Raw genomic sequence first — 18,382 nt, 5'->3', positions numbered from 1 at the left:
CGCAGCGGTCCTTTGTGGGCACATTTTATCATCAATGTCTGGCATTCTCTGGATTTATGGTGCTTTCAAAACAACTAGAGGCCGGATTTACAATTCAGAGTTGGATGACCGTTCAAAACGTATTTTCCCAGTCGGAGCTCGTTTATTCCTGACTTCCCATTTGTCTTCAATTTACTGGAGTCAAGTTTTTGCAGTTCCGAGTGAACAGTTGTTTTGGGCGTGTCACAAATCATGCTTCATTGACAGCATGGCCAATGTTGAATGTTTATCGCTTTAAACTTGGAAAAGAGTCCCTCAATCCCAGATTTGGGACCACACAGCCACTGTCACTGATTCCTTTCAAACCACCTGTTGAATTTGCGATTTCCAACTTATGTAATGTTTATGTCCAATGGAGGAGCACCGAGGAGCACCGATACGTTTTATATATCATTTCTCTTCATTATTTCTCTTTATATGACACGGATTAAAAAGGATCTGCCAGTAGATTGTCGACTTGATTCATGATGATGACTGCTAGCTAATATTTCAAAAGTATGACGTTGACATGATCAGTCCAATCAAAGGATTTGATGTAATTTTATCTGTGGCCAATGACCTTGAGCCTTCTTGGATGGGCACTTCTAATGTAACTCTATGGCAGCACCCCAAAGTCCTAGAATTTTCGAGGTCTCCTCTTAGACTTGGCGGTGACGTAGTGTCTCCATGAGTGACAGAACACTGAGCCAATCACGGTGCAACGCTCCGTATTTTCTGCTGGCTTGCCCCACCACCACAGAAAGCACTGAGCTAGGCTGAAACACCTGTATTTTGGAGCTGCCTTACTCAAGAAAACAAAAAGAGACCATGTTTGTATGCAGCTTTTTTAACTCAATATATATTATTTTTTACATTGTTTGCAAACTAATATGTGACACGTATTAATACCAAAATAACATGCAAAACAGGCAAGCCCCAAGCCTGCTCTGAATGACGGGTTGACTCTGGCTGGAAGTAGGTTATGTATTTTCTGATGAAGCTAGCAGTAATGAGGAGGATTGAAGTCAGGTACGAACAGAATGAGCCATAATCCAATAGCTCTGGAGGTGAATTGGAAGTGAATGAGGATTAATTACCTGAGGGGGCAGGTGTGGTGAAGATCTCGGAGCTCAAGCCTCTCACAATGATGGTCAAGATAAAGAGGATTCTGGTCCATTAGGGGTGACATTTTTGGGGGAAAAAGTGGACCCCTGCCTTTTGGCTGACCACATGTGGTGGTTGCGTGATGCGGCACTGTCCCCCACAATCCGGAACATGTGGTCAACCTATTTCATCGTGGATAATTGGGTAATATTTGATTGAGAAGTTGCTAAATGATATCACAACCATTATTCACCCACTCAAAAAAAGACACAAAAGTTAGTGGTCAATCAAATGTCTATCACTGCACTTTCAACCATTTTCAAAGCACAGCAAAGTTCAAATGGGAATAGAATGTCCGACATTTTGTTTATTGATACAACAGAGTCACGTGCTTCATTTTATTGCAGAACCAAAATGACCTGGATTGCAGTTGGAGATGACATTAAAAGTAGGCCTACAATTATGGTGTGAAGTGATCAATGCCGTTCGACATTCTGCACAGATTATTAAAGCAGTTGTGAAGATCTCCAGACCTGCGACGACCTATGCATGCTATCTTGAAAATGCACCCTTTATATGATAACCCAATAATAAATATATAGTTACAGTAAACTCAAAATGTTGCCATGGATGTGTTGCTCATTTTAATGTTATTTTAATGTTACATCACATTTGTAAGATATCCTTAACTTTAGGCTATTTAGGCCTACTGTTTTAACGTTCGTCTGGTGGTGTATTAATGGACCAAGGCGCAGCGGGTGATGAATACATACTGACTTTAATGAACAGACGAAAACACTGACAAAACACTAGAACAAACTACAAAACAATAAACGAAGGCAACAGACCTGAAAAAAACGAACTTACATATAGACGAAGGACGCAAGAACAGGAACAGACTACCTAACACGAACAGACAAACGAAACAGTCCCATGTGGATTACACAGACACAGGAACAATCACCCACAAACAAACAGTGAGAACAACCTACCTTAATATGACTCTCAATCAGAGGAAACGCCAAACACCTGCCTCTAATTGAGAGCCATACCAGGCAACCCATTAACCCAACATAGAAAACACATAACATAGACTACCCACCCAAACTCACGCCCTGACCAATTAAACACATACCAAACAACAGAAAACAGGTCAGGAACGTGACAACTGTATTACAAAAGTAATATTGAATTGTGTTTTGTTGACAACAGCAACCAAATATCAACATTTAAAGGAGCTATTGGCTTTATCCCATTATATAACTTGTATTTTAGGTTGAGTTGGATACCTGAATCCAACCATATCAACAGGCAGACAAGTTAATAGGCTATTTAGTGTATTACACAAGGAATGTTAAATTGTGTTTGGTTGACAATATAGCCAAAAATCTATATTTGAAGGAGATTTATCTTCTGCTTTGATAGTTCCATCCACCAACAATCTAAGATAAAGAATAGGACTAAATCAAAATCAGACTCTAAATGCACTTTATTTAAAGTTAGGTTTTTGTCCTATTCTTTAACTGAGATTTTTTGGTTGAGATGGAGACATGCATCTACCATCAATAATTCATTTGTAGACAAACTGGAATTAATTTAGCCAGACTATGTCAGTAGCAAAGATGGAAATATCTCCTTCAACTGTTGCTATATGGTTGCGTTGACAACCAAGCACAATTCAATATTACTAAATTATTTTTTTAATTTCACCTTTATTTAACCAGGTAGGCCAGTTGAGAACAAGTTCTCATTTACAACTGCGACCTGGTCAAGATAAATCAAAGCAGTGCAACAAAAACAACAAAAACAAACGTACCGTCAATAACACAATAGAAAAATCTATATACAGTGTGTGCAAATGAAGTAAGGAAGAAAGGTAATAAATAGGCCGTAGTGGCGAAGTAATTACAATTTAGCAATTAACATTGGAGTGATAGATGTGCAGATGAGGAAGAGCAAGTAGAGATACTGGTGTGCAAAAGAGCAGAAAATATTATTACATATTATTATTAAATATTATTACATTTGAAATCAACCAGAGCTTGAAAACCTAGGCCTATTGTATTGTCTATTTTTAGTTTAATTCTGGGTTGAATTGAAACAATATGTAATGCCCGGGGTGTCGTGGATGCAAAGAGTCAAACGCAGGAGACAGAGAGTTCAGAGTAGCGTTCCAAATTTAATTCCCCACACGGGTGAACACACGACGCTCCTCTAAACCAAATGCTTCACCACAAGCAAAGTGAGAAACACGAAAATAAACATCAACCAACGAACACGTATCCTGACACACAAGAATGTACAGACTGTACACACAACAATCCCGCACACCCAGCAGGCCGGGCTGCTGGGCAATAAAGCCCCACAAATCACCCTAACCACAAACAGGTGTCAATAATCAACAAAAAGGGAGGGGGAGGAAAAGTCAGTAGCAGCTAGTAGACCGGTGACGACGACCGCCGAGCACCACCCGAACAGGAAGGGGAGCCACCTTCGGTGGGAGTCGTTACACAATAGCTGTTGATGACTTCCCAGATGCTATATAGGCCTAAATAGCATCATTGCTGATACTGTATGTTACGAATTCTAGCTACATGTAGGTGGCTAACGTTAGCTAGTTGGCTAACATTAGCTAGGCTAGGGGTTAGGGTTAAGTTTAGGAGTTAGGTTAAAGGGTTAACTTTAGGGGACGGGTTAGCTAACATGCTAAGTAGTTGCAAAATAGCTAAAAAGTTGCAGGTAGTTGAAAAGTTGGTAATTAGCTAAAATGCAATAGTTGTCCTTGATGAGATTCAAACTCGCAACCTTTGGGTTGCTAGACATTAGCATTATACCCATCCACGTCTACCGATCCACCCCGACCAATCACCCTACTTTAGTTTTTGCCTTAAGTAACCATCTGTCTTATGTAACCATACCAAATGTATATCATATTAATTTGAGTGTACCGGATTTACTTTTACTATGTTACATATAGTCTATGAGACCAGGCGTCTATATTAGGGGAGTGAAAGGAGGGCCCGGAAACCGTTCAAGACTCCAGCCACCCAAGCCATAGACTGTTCTCTATACACGATACCGTTCCCAGTGATGCCAATTTAGCAATCTTATTGCTAGATTTAGCAATATTTCAGACTACCCTGGCAACTTTTTTTCAAACAGCACCTAGCAACAAATTTAGCTACTTTTACAAATGTATTTGGAACTTTTAGCAACTTTTGAAAAGTGACTCAAATGCTAAAATGTATGCATTTTCCCTCTAAATGACACAGAAACGATTTTCTCTGTCACACACTCAGTCACAACACACATGCCTGGCTGCAAAAGGGCATTGTGCACCCTTATACCCTTAAGTGCACCCTTATACATATCTACCTCTATCACTCCATTATCCCAGTCACCTGACCCTTATACATATCTACCTCTATCACTCCATTATCCCAGTCACCTGACCCTTATACATATCTACCTCTATCACTCCATTATCCCAGTCACCTGACCCGTATACATATCTACCTCTATCACTCCAGTATCCCTGTTACCTTACCCTTATACATATCTACCTCTATCACTCCAGTATCCCTGTGACCTTACCCCTATACATATCTACCTCCATCACTCCAGTATCCCTGTCACCTTACCCCTATACATATCTACCTCTATCACTCCAGTATCCCTGTGACCTTACCCCTATACATATCTACCTCTATCACTCCAGTATCCCTGTGACCTTACCCCTATACATATCTACCTCTATCACTCCAGTATCCCTGTCTCCTTACCCCTATACATATCTACCTCTATCACTCCAGTATCCCTGTGACCTTACCCCTATACATATTGTAGTGGCTTCCTTTCCTCTTTACCATAGCCACTGCCCGAGCCTGAAGCGGGGTTGTTTCGGACGCATACAGTCCACACTTAACGTTTCCAAACGGCCAAACATTCAATGAGATCCAGGGATATGGTGCAACAAAAAATGTTTATTCTTCTTATCTAACAAAAAGGTATTCTCCAATCAACTTAAAGCAGAGATTACTTGAAATGCAAATACATAATATAATATGACCTGTCTGTCTTTCTGTATGTATGTCTATATGTCTATATGTCTATATGGTCAAAAAACTATACCGCTCCCGCATCTAGCAAGGACTCCCCCCCCCGAAGGCCCAACTTCCTGCCTTTATACTAACACAATTAACACAGTACAATGAATGGGCAAGAGGGGGGGCCAAAAACTGAGTTACACTAATAACAAATGAATATATCTCAATCCGGTAAATAAATCATAAAGGTACGTACCTAATATTTCATCATATACATTAATATTTAATATATTTACACAAATGTACATGGAGCTCAGTATGTTCAGTCTTTTATACAAATATGCCCAAATCGGCTCTAACATACCGGCCCCTAATTGTTGACTGCACTGAATGCACAACAATTACTTAATATTCAAACGTAGAGCCAATACAAAAACATTCTATACCAGAGCACCATTACAGTTCATAGCTATATACAAATATACAAGGTGCCATATAGGAAAATAGTCCATAGATCTCAGTCTGAGTTGAAGTGTAAAGGTGTTCAACTTCCAAAAAATGTCAAGAGTTTGACGTCCAAAAAATGTATGACATCAAAGAATGTAAGAGTACGACATCAACGAATCAGAGGTGCACATGATTCAAAGATGGAGCACTGTGTGTGTGTGTGTGTGTGTCTCACTTCGTCGCCTCAAGGAGCAGACAGAGTTTATTGATAGGTCTCTGTAAGATATTGGTCTTAGTCTTAACCATGACGCTCCGGACAAGACCTTTGGCCCCTGGCAAAGCCTTCACCACACGCCCCATTAGCCAAGAGTTCCTTGGGGCGGTGTCATCGACGATGACCACAAGGTCACCAGGACTGAAGTTTCTCTTAGTTTTGTTCCACTTGTTCCGCTCCTGCATAAGTGGAAGATACTCCCTGATCCATCTCTTCCAGAAGAGGTCAGTGATATATTGTACTTGCTTCCATCTCCTTCGTGAGTATAGGTCACTTCTCTGGAATAGTCCTGGTGGCAGGACTGGCTTTGCTTTCAGATGAAGCAGATGGTTCGGAGTCAGGGGTTCTAGATCGTTAGGGTCATTTGTTACAGTAGTGATTGGTCTGTCGTTCATAATCGCCTCAACTTCACACAAGGCTGTCTGCAAAGCCTCATCATCCAGTACTTGCTCTTTAAGGACTGAATAGAGGATCTTTTTCACCAGTCGGATCAACCTCTCCCATACCCCCCCATGGTGGGCTCCAGAGGGAGGGTTGAATGACCATGTCACTCCTTCCTTCAGTAATTTATTTTGAATCTTGTTGTGATCCAGCTCTTTCAGAGCTTCTCCTAGCTCTCTGTGTGTTCCAACAAAGTTGGTGCCATTGTCTGTTCTGATACTTGTTACTGGGCCCCTTCGACAGATGAACCTGCGCAGGGCATTGATGCAGGAATCAGTATCCAGATAACTAGCAACTTCTAGATGGACAGCTCGACTCACAAGGCAAGTAAAGATCACACCATACCGCTTCACATGAACGCGGCCTCGCTTCACCTCTATGGGGCCAAAGTAATCTATGCCCACATGGGTGAAAGGCGGCAAATCAGGTGCTACCCGATCTTGTGGAAGGTCAGCCATCTTCTGTTCTCCAGCTCTAGCTTGCATCCGCCTGCAGAAGACACAGCTCTTAAGGATCTTTCTTGCTAAGGAGTTGGCACAGGGTATCCAATATCGCTGGCGAAGTCTAGAAAGCATGTGACCTCTCCCAGAGTGGCCAACCTGCTCATGGATGTGGAGTAAGATCAGTCTGGAGATGTAGGAGTCTTTGGGCAGGATCATAGGATTCTTTAGTTCCGTAGGCATAGCAGCTTTGCTTAACCTTCCTCCTACTCTCAGAATGCCATTGTCAACTATTGGGTCAAGCTTACAGATTGAGCCGCTTCTCTTGGCACATTGTTTTCCTTTTACAACTAGTGCAATTTCTTGTTTAAAGTGCTGTCGTTGCTCAAATCGAATGATGACCTTTTCTGCTTCATCTAGGTCATCTACAGACAGACTTTCTTTTCCAAACGTCAGTTTGAACTTGTCAATTTGTTCCTTCAGTGAGTTTGTCAGACTCTGATCTGATCCTGGATCAGTTTGGGTGAGAACTTTCCTTTTCTGGCTTAACTGTAGTAGAAGTCTCTTCAGTTTCAGCATCCAGGCAACTGCTTTCTTCAAGCTGTTCCATGTTGAATAGTACTCAATCAGTTTGCTGGTCGGACTCTTTTCTTCCACACATGTACTGTTTACGATGACGTCTTTTCTCACCTCTGGATCATCTGGAGGGATGGAGCCAAGCTCCTCGGGGACTTTCGGCCATTGTGTTTCTGTTTTCTCCAGGAATTCTGGTCCTTTGCGCCATCTCTTTGAGTTCAGGAAAGTTTCAACATGTAATCCTCTTGAGGCATCATCGGCTGGGTTGTGTTTGGAGTTCAAATACCTCCACTGTTTTGCTTTCGATAGGTCACGGATCATAGCAACCCTATTAGCCACAAAAGTATGGAATCTCTTGGTATCGTTGCGGATGTATTTTAGCACCGACTGGCTGTCTGTCCAGAAAGTTGACTCCTCAAGTTCAATCTGGAGCTCCAACCTTAACATCCTGTCCACTCGCACTGCCAATGTTGCTGCAGCAAGTTCCAGTCTGGGGATCGTCATCTGCTTGAGTGGAGTCACCCTTGATTTCCCCAGTATGAATGCGATGTGGACCTTTTCCATAACGTTTGTGAACCTAAGGTAGCTTGCCGTGCCATAACCTTGTTCACTTGCATCACCGAAGTGATGCAGCTGTGCGGTCTTGATTTGACCAAAGTTCTCAGGCATCATACACCTGTCTATCTGGAATCTGGAGAGCTGGTCCAGCTCTGAGAGCCATCTCTTCCATGAAATAGAGTGTTCTTCAGGGATAACTTCGTCCCATCCACACTTTAGCTTGCAGAGCACTTGAAGAATTTGCTTTGCCTTTAATACGAATGGGGCGAGGAAACCTAATGGATCATAAATAGAGCTGACAGTTGAGAGAATACCTCTTCTTGTAAGGGGTCTGTTCTTGACAGTGACCTGGAAGGTAAACACATCCCTTTCAATGTTCCATCGGATTCCAAGTGCTCTTTCAACAGGCAGCTTTTCTCTGTCCAGGTCCAGTTCTTTTATCTGCTTGGCTTTGTGTTCATCAGGGATAGAAGCTAGTACAGTGCGGCTGTTGCTGACCCACTTGGTCAATTTGAACCCACCTTGAGAGCACACATCCCTGAGGTTTCTTGTGAGAGCTATGGCTTGTTCTTCTGTGGCCACTGACTTGAGGCAGTCATCAACATAGAAGTTGGACTTGACTGTTTGAATCACCTCTTCATCGTACCTCTCACAGTTGTCTTCTGCAGTCTTTCGCAGTGCAAAGTTTGCACAACTTGGAGAGGATATAGCACCGAAAAGATGTACTGTCATTCTGTACTCCTCCAATCTTTTGTTAGTATCACCATCCGGCCACCATAGGAATCGCAGGAAGTCTAAGTCATCTTCATGGACACGTACTTGATGGAACATTCCTTCGATGTCTGCCATCATGGCAATGTGCTCTTGCCGAAATCTTAGCAAGACTCCTATAAGCGTGTTTGCCAAGTCAGGGCCTTGAAGGAGTTCACTGTTAAGAGATGTACCTTTATAGGATGATGAACAGTCAAACACCACTCGTATCGTTCCTTTGCGCTTATGGTGAACGCCATGGTGTGGTATGTACCATACCTTGCCTTTCTCTCTGAGGAGCTGTTCTTGTGGTACCTTCTCGGCGTAACCTTTTGTTATCATCTCTTCCATGAAGCCTTTGTACTCTGCAGCGTAACCTTTGTCCTTCTTGAACTTCCTGATAATATTTAGAGCCCGCTGCTTTGCCATGTCACGGTTGTTTGGCAGGACTACATCTTTGTTGCGAAAGGGCAACGGTAAGTAGTAGTGATGGTCTTTGAGGGTTATGGAGCTTGATACAATCTCCATAAACCTACGATCCTCAGCTGACATCTCACTTTTCTCTTCATACTCTCTCTCAGGGAAGTCATGGTTGTACTGATTTACAAGAAGAACCCCCAGGTCGGCCATTGAGATACAATTGGCCATCACCGTAGGATGCCCAGATTCTTCTGCCATGGTACAACTGTTGAGAGGACCATTCATCACCCATCCAAAGAGGGTTTTCACTGCATACGGTCCGTTGCCTTGGCTATTTATGATTTGCCAGGGTTCCATTGCCTTTGGAGCATTTACGCCAATCAGAAGTTCGACGTCGGCATCAATCTCCTTCAACTGAACCTCTTTCAGGTATGGCCACCTTTTGAGATCTTTCTGAGTGGGAATGTTCTCTCTTGTCACTGGGATCTTATGTTGGGTGTAGACCTTTGGTAATGCAAGAAATGTGTCGCCTTCCACATTGCCAATCTCTAATCCAGATATCTCAAAGCTCTTGGTAGGACTCTCCTGCCCCATTGTGCGTAGCAGAATTTCAGTCGCACTGCCTTTAGCTTGCAACTGCCTCATGAGTCTCTCCGTACAAAATGTTGCTGAGCTACCAGAATCGAGAAACGCATAGGTTAACACAGACTTGCTTCCATTTGCCACCTTTACTTGAACTGGCACAATTGCAAGTGCACAATCTGTACCGGCCCCGGTATCTTCACCAGCTTCCAGTGAAACAAGAGCACTGCTGACAGTCTCCTCCCGCTTTACTGCTACACCACTCATATCTGCCTTTTGAGATCTAAATCTCTCTCTTCCTTCAATGTGCAGGATAGTGGGGTGCTTTCTTTGACAGCTCTGACAGGTCATCCTTCTTTTACATTCTCTGCTTAAGTGTCCTCTCATCAAACAGCCAAAACAAAGGCCTTTTGATCTCAGAAACTCAACCTTGAATTCATGTGGCTGTGCCTTCACCTGTTGGCAGTCGACCAATAAATGCGCACCAGCACAAAATATACATGAGATACTGGGAGCATCAGAAGGGTAGGTGCCTGGTCTCTTTACTTTGAATGTTTGTTCTTTTAAAGGTTTTTCAGAGTCACAATCTGCCACTACAGCTACTGTAGTGGCAAAGCTGCTTCCCCTACTCTTGGACTTGAACTGCTGTTTAAAGTCAGCTTCTGTTTTGGGTTTTAAAAACCTTTTGTTGTACAGGGGATCTTGAATATCTCCATACAACGGATCCTGCAGTATTTTGGCCTGTTTTTCCATGAACGTTACCAGGTCACTGAACTGGGCCCTCAGGTGACTTCTCTCTAAAATATCACATGCCATAGACCTCCATTTTTCCCTTAGTTTGTAGGGAAGTTTTGACATGATCAGCTTTATGTTGGAGGGAAGATTAAGCTCTTCCATGTTCTGTAGGTCTTGCATAGCGTTACAGCAACCTCTTAGATAGAGTGCATAACCACCCAGTCCCTTTCCATCATCGGGTTTGATGTTTGTCCAGTTCCAAGCCTTTTCCATGTAAGCAGTGGTGACTTTGATTTCATTGCCAAAGTGTTCCTTTAACAACCTCTTAGCTACTGCATAGCCTCTTCTGGCTTCCATATGCAGACAACTACGGACCAGATCCTTGGGCTGACCAGAGGTGTATTGTTCCAGGTAATAGAGCCTATCCTGGTGACTGCTTGTCTTATCTTCTATACCATGCTCAAATGCACGCATGAATGGCCTAAAGTTTAGAGGATCACCGTCAAACATAGGTATCTCCCTAACAGGGAGTGTGGCTTGTTTGTGCTGTAGTACAAGGAGGTCAGCAATTTCATTCTGCCTTTGCATGACAGTAGAGAGGTTATCATGGCTGGTATTATGGCTGATACCCGCAGTGTTGATTCTGTGTTGATTGCTAGACCTTGCTGTTGGCTGCTGAAGAGTGTGGTTTACGACTGTTTTCGGAATAGGGTTTGATGGCTTTGTGGTCGGTTGTTGTAAAACTCTTTGTAGTGGGGTCTTTGGAACTGCACCTAATGCAGCAAACTCAACAGGTGATGGTTCAGGTTCCACATAGACCTCTGGTTCCTGTTTCTCAAAATAAGAGTTCATTCCATCTTCTTGGCTTAGTAAATGGGCTGCCACGGAATGGGATTGAGAAGTTGACTCAGTACTCTCCAGGACCTTTAGTTTGGCATTATATGCTGCTATGTCCGTTTCCAGTGCCATTTTTTCCATCCTAACATTCAGTTGAGCTTTCTCCAGTTCCAATGCATGCTTGTCTTGTAATGATGCTCGGCGAGCTAGTAGAGCTGCTCGTTCTGCCTCGGCTTTAAGGCGTTCAGAGGACACTGAGGAAGCAGTCTTAGAATACTTAGTTTTACTTGATATTTTTGACACATTGGAAATGCTGTCATGTGGTTCAATGAGCGTTTGTGGCTCAACTTCAGCCTTTTTCCATATTTCCACCTCCATCATTCACTTTTAGTTCACTCAATTTACAATGACACGGTTGTTGGTTTGATTGTTAAACGTAATGCCCCTTTAGACCTCCTTTAATCTTTAAAAACACAGTCATCCATTTCAGCATATTGACCCATTTTGAATTGCACATGTGCAAGTTTGGCATTTTAGATGCGTTTTAAACATTTCATCCCGTTGAGGTTTTGTCCCTTTAATGAAGTTAACACGCAGTATCTTTAGATCCTTAAGTTGCATTCGTTGCCTTGATGCATTGCATTTCCACGTTAGGCCAAATATTAGATATATGATTAGGCTACATTGTGCATAGGATCTGTGTTTCCCAAACTTAAACTTCTTAATTGTTTTCACAGCGCTGTATTTTGAATTCCATTCCCAAGTTTATCAAACATTCCAATTATAAGCACATTTGCGCTTCCATAATATGCATGATCAAACGATCGCATTGAACAGGGCAGCTCATTCATTCGCAGTGGTTACTCACGGCTGGCGAAATCTAGGAGTTCAAATCCTTCCAAGCGAGCTGTCCTTATGGTCCGAATGCAATTACAAATAGAACAAAATCCAGCGTGTGTCCGAACCGGAGATTTCCTTCCGGTAGTAATCCTTCACGGAGTTTTTTGACTTGATTGTAGTGGCTTCCTTTCCTCTTTACCATAGCCACTGCCCGAGCCTGAAGCGGGGTTGTTTCGGACGCATACAGTCCACACTTAACGTTTCCAAACGGCCAAACATTCAATGAGATCCAGGGATATGGTGCAACAAAAAATGTTTATTCTTCTTATCTAACAAAAAGGTATTCTCCAATCAACTTAAAGCAGAGATTACTTGAAATGCAAATACATAATATAATATGACCTGTCTGTCTTTCTGTATGTATGTCTATATGTCTATATGGTCAAAAAACTATACCGCTCCCGCATCTAGCAAGGACTCCCCCCCCCCGAAGGCCCAACTTCCTGCCTTTATACTAACACAATTAACACAGTACAATGAATGGGCAAGAGGGGGGGCCAAAAACTGAGTTACACTAATAACAAATGAATATATCTCAATCCGGTAAATAAATCATAAAGGTACGTACCTAATATTTCATCATATACATTAATATTTAATATATTTACACAAATGTACATGGAGCTCAGTATGTTCAGTCTTTTATACAAATATGCCCAAATCGGCTCTAACACATATCTACCTCTATCACACCAGTATCCCTGCACATTGTGAATATGGTACTGCAACTGACTGACCCTGTATACACTGAGTATACAAAACATTAAGAACGTTTGGTCTTTCCATAAGATTCACCAGGTGAATCCAGGTGAAAGCAATGATCCCTTATTGATGTCACTTGTTAAATCCACTTCAACAAGTGTAGATGAAGGGGGGGAGATGGGTTAAAGATATTACTGAGACATGGATTGAATGGTCAGGAATGGAAATATGGCAGAAGTGGATGCAGAGTTCAAATTAAGTAGCGTGTCGAAAACATTTGGTGAAGACTGAATCGAAAACTGGAACAAAAAGGAAATCGGAGTGGAGGATACGTGTGTAAAATGCTAATGAATCGCTTCTTGTTGGGATGCGTTTGTTGAGTAAGGATGCCATATTTGGGAAACCCGTTTTGATGTGTCAAATGGTGAAGTATGCGCTTGAAGAAGTGGATTCTGTCAGAGTGACCAGGAGGGGTCTTATTTTGATGAATTGTATTTCTAAAGAACCAGAAGAATATTGCAGTGGACCTCAAAAGAATCCGGACAACAGAAGATTTAGTGTTTTTGACCTTCGGTATAGAGCAGCCGTCAAAAGGAGATGTTCAGGTTGAATACCTGAAGAGAATACCTGGAGTGGTTGGAGCCCAGTGTCTGACCGCTGGGTGAATGGAGGAAAAGAAGAAAGTCTATCGGTCCTGTTTTTTGTTGTTGATAAAGAACAAATACCTACATTACGCATGTGAAGCTTGGTTATTGTGAGATACGCCATAAGAGTTTTTATCTCTAAACCACTAAGAATTCTAAAGGATTTGGCCATGTTTCAAGTATGTGTAGACGAACAGAGTATACTGAAGAAAGGTGTGCAAAAGGACGACACTGTTGCAATTGTGGTGGAGATAATGATCCTGAGTTCTGGGAGTGCCCTGTAAGGGTGAAGGAAATTGAGGTGGCAAAAGTTAGAGCGGTCAATCGAATCTCCGATGTGGAGGCAATTTAAAATAATTGAGAAAACAAATGATGCCAGTGAAGAGATGGTAGTGGATACACCACAGTCTGTAGTAAATGTTTGCTGCCAGACACAAGTTACCCTGTGTGTTAAAGTGGATTTTGTTGCGTTCATTTCCACAGTTATAAAATTTACAAATCTCAAAGAAGTCGAATAAACTAGACATTATTGTAGCTACAGCTGAAGATTTTGGGGATTTTACTTTGGAAGACTTGTAAGGGGTACTGGAGCCGGAAGACCCGACCTCCCAGGTTCCCCTTGAGCCTGTATAGGGATCAGATCGGTTTTATTTATTTTTAACAGAAAGGTTGTTTGAGTAATTTTTTTAATTTTAAAACATTTTTTTCTTCGTTTTTTGGTAAAATCATATGATCGCCAATATACCATAGAAGAAGACATGGATTCTGTATATGTGCCATTCAGAGGGTGAATGGGTAATAAAAGTATTTAAAAGCCTTTTTTAATTTATTTTTAATTTTATTTCACCTTTATTTAAACAGGTAGGCTAGTTGAGAAGTTCTCATTTACACCTGCGACCTGGCCAAGATAATGCAAAGCAGTTCGACACATACAAACAACACAGAGTTACACATGGAGTAAACAAACATACAGTGTGTGCAAATGAGGTAAGATACGGGAGGTAAGGCAATAAATAGGCCATGGTGGCAAAGTAATTACAATATAGCAATTAAACACTGGAATGGTAGATGGGGTATGGTAGTAGGTGCCACATGCACTGGTTTGTTATTTTATTTTATTTGAACTGCTGGGTTTTTCATACTCCCTTGTTCATCAACAATGGTCCACCACCCAAAGGACATCCAGCCAACTTGACACTACCGTTGGAAGCATTGGGGTCAACATGGGCCAGCATTCCTGTGGAACACTTTCGACACCTTGTAGAGTCCATGCCCCAACGAATTGAGGCTGTTCTGAGGGCAAAAGGGGGATGCAACTCAATATTAGGAAGTTGTTCCTAATGTTAAGTATACTCCTAGTAGTATACTACTACTAACTTACTTTTTTTCGTATGTTTTATTTCTCGTGTGTTTTTGTTATACCGTATGTTATTTTTTTGTACTACTACGTTATTGATTACAGCATTGTTGGTTTTAGGGCTTGCAAGAAAGGCATTTCACTGTACACGGGAAATTAAAACTCAAAACTAAGCGTCCAAAAAAACTGTGACCCGTCAACCGGAAGTACTTATTTCATATTGCCAGTCTAAGAGCGGTGAAAATCAAAACAACGCCTTTGAAACGCTTTTATTTGATAGCGTTTACAGATAGATTTCTCAAATATCAGCTGCTATTTTCTAGATGGCGTTGGAAACTTGTCCTAAGGACCTCCGCCATTTGCGGGCATGTCTTCTGTGCTCTCTTGTGAAGGTAAATAATAGCAAGCTAACGTTAGCAAAGCTGACCATCTGCTTTCTTCAAATGGCAGTGGCATACATTTGTAGACACTAGCTTACTCTGAGAGGTTGTCCTAGCTTCTTACAGTGTATCGAACGAAACGTTTTAAAAAGCTTACTGTTATCTATTTAACGTAACGTTTGCTGAAATGTTTGTGTAACGTGCTAACATGACTAGCTAACCAGTTAGCCATGTGTATTCATTGAATCCATATTTCTTCTGTCCCCACACAGACTATTGACCAGTTTGAATATGATGGCTGTGACAACTGTGAGTCGTACCTTCAGATGAAGGGGAATCGAGAGATGGTCTATGAGTGTACAAGTTCCTCTTTTGATGGGTAAGTTCTCTACTTGTAATTGATGATTTAGTGTCAGTTCTAGACAGCAAGTGTGGGCTAATTGCTAAAGCATTCGATCTCTGTTTACACTGTTTACAGGGTCATAGCTCAGATGAGCCCCGAGGACAGCTGGGTGGCTAAGTGGCAAAGAATCAGTAAGTTTGTTGTCATAGTTTATCGTGTTGGTCTATGACTTTCTTTCAAACGTTTCCTTGGAAGTATTTTTTATTTTACCTTTTATTTAACTAGGCAAGTCAGTTAAAGAACAAATTATTTTCAATGACGGCCTAGGAACAGTGGGTTAACTGCCTTGTTCAGGGACAGAACGACATATTTTTACCTTGTCAGCTCGGGGATTCGAACTTGCAAAATTTCGGTTACTAGTCCAATGCTCTAACCACTAGGCTACCTGCTGGCTGGCTATATGCCATTTGGCAGACACTTTTATACAAAGTGACTTAGTCATGCGTGCATACGTTTTACATATGGGTGGCCGTGGGAATCAAACACACATGCTCTACCAACTGACCCATACAGGACCACCTATAATGTTCTAGTGCTGTTTTGTATTTCACTTTTCCTGTTCAGGTAACTTCAAGCCTGGTGTCTATGCTGTGACGGTGACAGGGCGGTTACCTCCAGGTATGTCACGTTCAAAGGCAGTGTATATTCTCAACCGTCTACTATAGGAGCCATTGAGAAAATATTGGCATATGTGTTCAAAAATCCGGAAACAAACTGCAGAATCCTCTTGGGCTCTCAAGTTGCTTTCATTGAATCCCATCCACTGTGTGACCTTCTCTCTCTCTCAATGTTGTTCTTATTTCTGTCCTGCAGGGGTGGTGAGAGAGCTGAAGAGCAGAGGAGTGATCTACAAATCCAGAGACACCGCTGTCAAGACATAAGCCTGATCATTACCTCTCTCTACGGGGACAGGCGGTCATCTTCAGCACAGCTTCACGCTGCAACAACTCATCCATAAACAGTCTGTGGAGACTGATGTCGCTAATGTTCTGTTTGCCAAGTCTGATTTTCATTATGTGTAACATCTCATAGAACTGTCTTGTTTAATTTGGGTAATGTGTCGATTTTTGTTTTCAATGGGATGGGTTCACTCTGCTAGAATAGACATTCTCATATTATGCTATAATTAAAACAATTTGTATTTACAAACCCGGAGTGTATTTATCATAATAAACTCTAAAGTTGTTTTTATAAAAAAAAATTATCTCTGGCATCTCAAAGAACTCACTTGACATCATTACACCCCCCCAGTAACAGTATACAATCAATCACATGATGGGGCTGTGTAACTGCAGGTTCCCCGAATGAATCTTTTAAAATAATGTATAAGTCCATCGGGTGGCAGTCACGAGCTACATTTAACTGATGTATACTGTACAAAGGTCAGCCATTAAATGACTGAAGGCCATGATTCAATCCGACCGTGCTTTACTGTCAATGTCATTTTTTGATTGAGCAAACATAACGCATTTACTGTGAATGGGGTCTCAGCGAACGGGGAAACGCTGCTTTTAATCGGTGTATTGTCGGTAAAGCGCGATCGGATTGAATGTCGTCTTTGATAAGTCCCTCAATTGATAGTTGGTACTATTCGTTTAGGTCAATGCTTTTTCTATCGCTAACAAAGCTGACTGCAAATACTGCTGGCTAGACAGATTGACTTTTTTTTTTTCATTATGAAATCGGATGAAGAGTATATTTTCTGATCATGAAAGTACTCACAGCCTCCATGACAGTTTTAAATGACATATTTTGAAGCCATTTCACAGGATATGATTTAATTGATGTTCCTGCTTTGTGTGTCAGCTGTTGTTCAGTTCCTGTATTTGAGGCTACGCTGTGTAGCTCAACAGGCCTTGTTATTAGGAAGTTGCCTCCTGTTGATGGGAATCATAGACAGAGGTCAGCAGTACACTTTACTACTCATATTACATCCTCATGCTCTGTAAACTGGAAGGGGCACTGGGAAATAACATGAAAATAAGGTGATTGCGATTGCTTTTTTTTTAGCTCAAAAGGAATCTTAATAGAAAACCTACTTTGAGTGTCTGTCTGCTTGGACAAAGATACTGTCTGCTTGGACAAAGATACTGTCTGCTTGGACAAAGATACTGTCTGCTTGGACAAAGATAGTGTGCTTCAGAAGTGCAAGGAGGCAGTTTTATGAAGGGGAAAAAAACGGTTGAGGTGGATGGTAGCCCGATGTATTTTTGGGGTCAGAAGAACCACATACCCTCTGTCACACCACTGTGTCACGTTTGATTGAACACCTTTCCTTCCTCTACACATGACAGACACACCCAATGACACCCAACACAATGGTACCACCAGTGTAAAAATGTAAAAAGCCACTCTAAAATGTGCAGTTTTTCCCATTTTTTTTCTCCATTTTTTAATTTATTTAACCAGGTAGGCTAGTTGAGAACAAGTTCTCATTTGCAACTGCGACCTGGCCAAGATAATGCATAGCAATTCGACACATACAACAACACAGAGTTACACATGGAATAAACAAAACATACAGTCAATAATACAGTAGAAAAATAAGTCTATATACAATGTGAGCAAATTAGGTGAGATAAGGGAGGTAAAGGCAAAAAAAAAAGGCCATGGTGGCGAGGTAAATACAATATAGCAAGTAAAACACTGGAATGGTAGATTTGCAGTGGAAGAATGTGCAAGTAGAAATATAAATAATGGGGTGCAAAGGAGCAAAACAAATAAATACAGTAGGGGTAGTTGTAGTTGTCATACAACACAATGCCAAA

The 18,382-nt window shown here is 41.6% G+C and overlaps 2 protein-coding genes across 2 annotated transcripts; one reads left to right on the top strand and one right to left on the bottom strand.

The window, feature by feature from the left end:
- Positions 1-4,950: 4,950 nt before the first annotated feature.
- LOC129867994 (uncharacterized) lies at positions 4,951-12,795 on the bottom strand. Its single transcript, XM_055941534.1, has one exon. It carries the CDS (start codon positions 11,607-11,609, stop codon positions 5,847-5,849), a length of 5,763 nt encoding a protein of 1,920 aa, XP_055797509.1. The 5' UTR covers positions 11,610-12,795; the 3' UTR covers positions 4,951-5,846.
- A 2,220-nt stretch (positions 12,796-15,015) lies between these two features.
- supt4h1 (SPT4 homolog, DSIF elongation factor subunit) lies at positions 15,016-16,818 on the top strand. Its single transcript, XM_055941533.1, has 5 exons — positions 15,016-15,223; positions 15,484-15,590; positions 15,690-15,745; positions 16,179-16,232; positions 16,428-16,818. Exons 1-5 carry the CDS (start codon positions 15,155-15,157, stop codon positions 16,493-16,495), a joined length of 354 nt encoding a protein of 117 aa, XP_055797508.1. The 5' UTR covers positions 15,016-15,154; the 3' UTR covers positions 16,496-16,818.
- The last annotated feature ends 1,564 nt before the right edge of the window (positions 16,819-18,382 follow it).

Source organism: Salvelinus fontinalis, chromosome 13 (genome assembly GCF_029448725.1).
Source record: "Salvelinus fontinalis isolate EN_2023a chromosome 13, ASM2944872v1, whole genome shotgun sequence".
Lineage (NCBI taxonomy): Eukaryota > Metazoa > Chordata > Actinopteri > Salmoniformes > Salmonidae > Salvelinus > Salvelinus fontinalis.
This window is presented reverse-complemented; position numbering and strand designations above follow the sequence as displayed.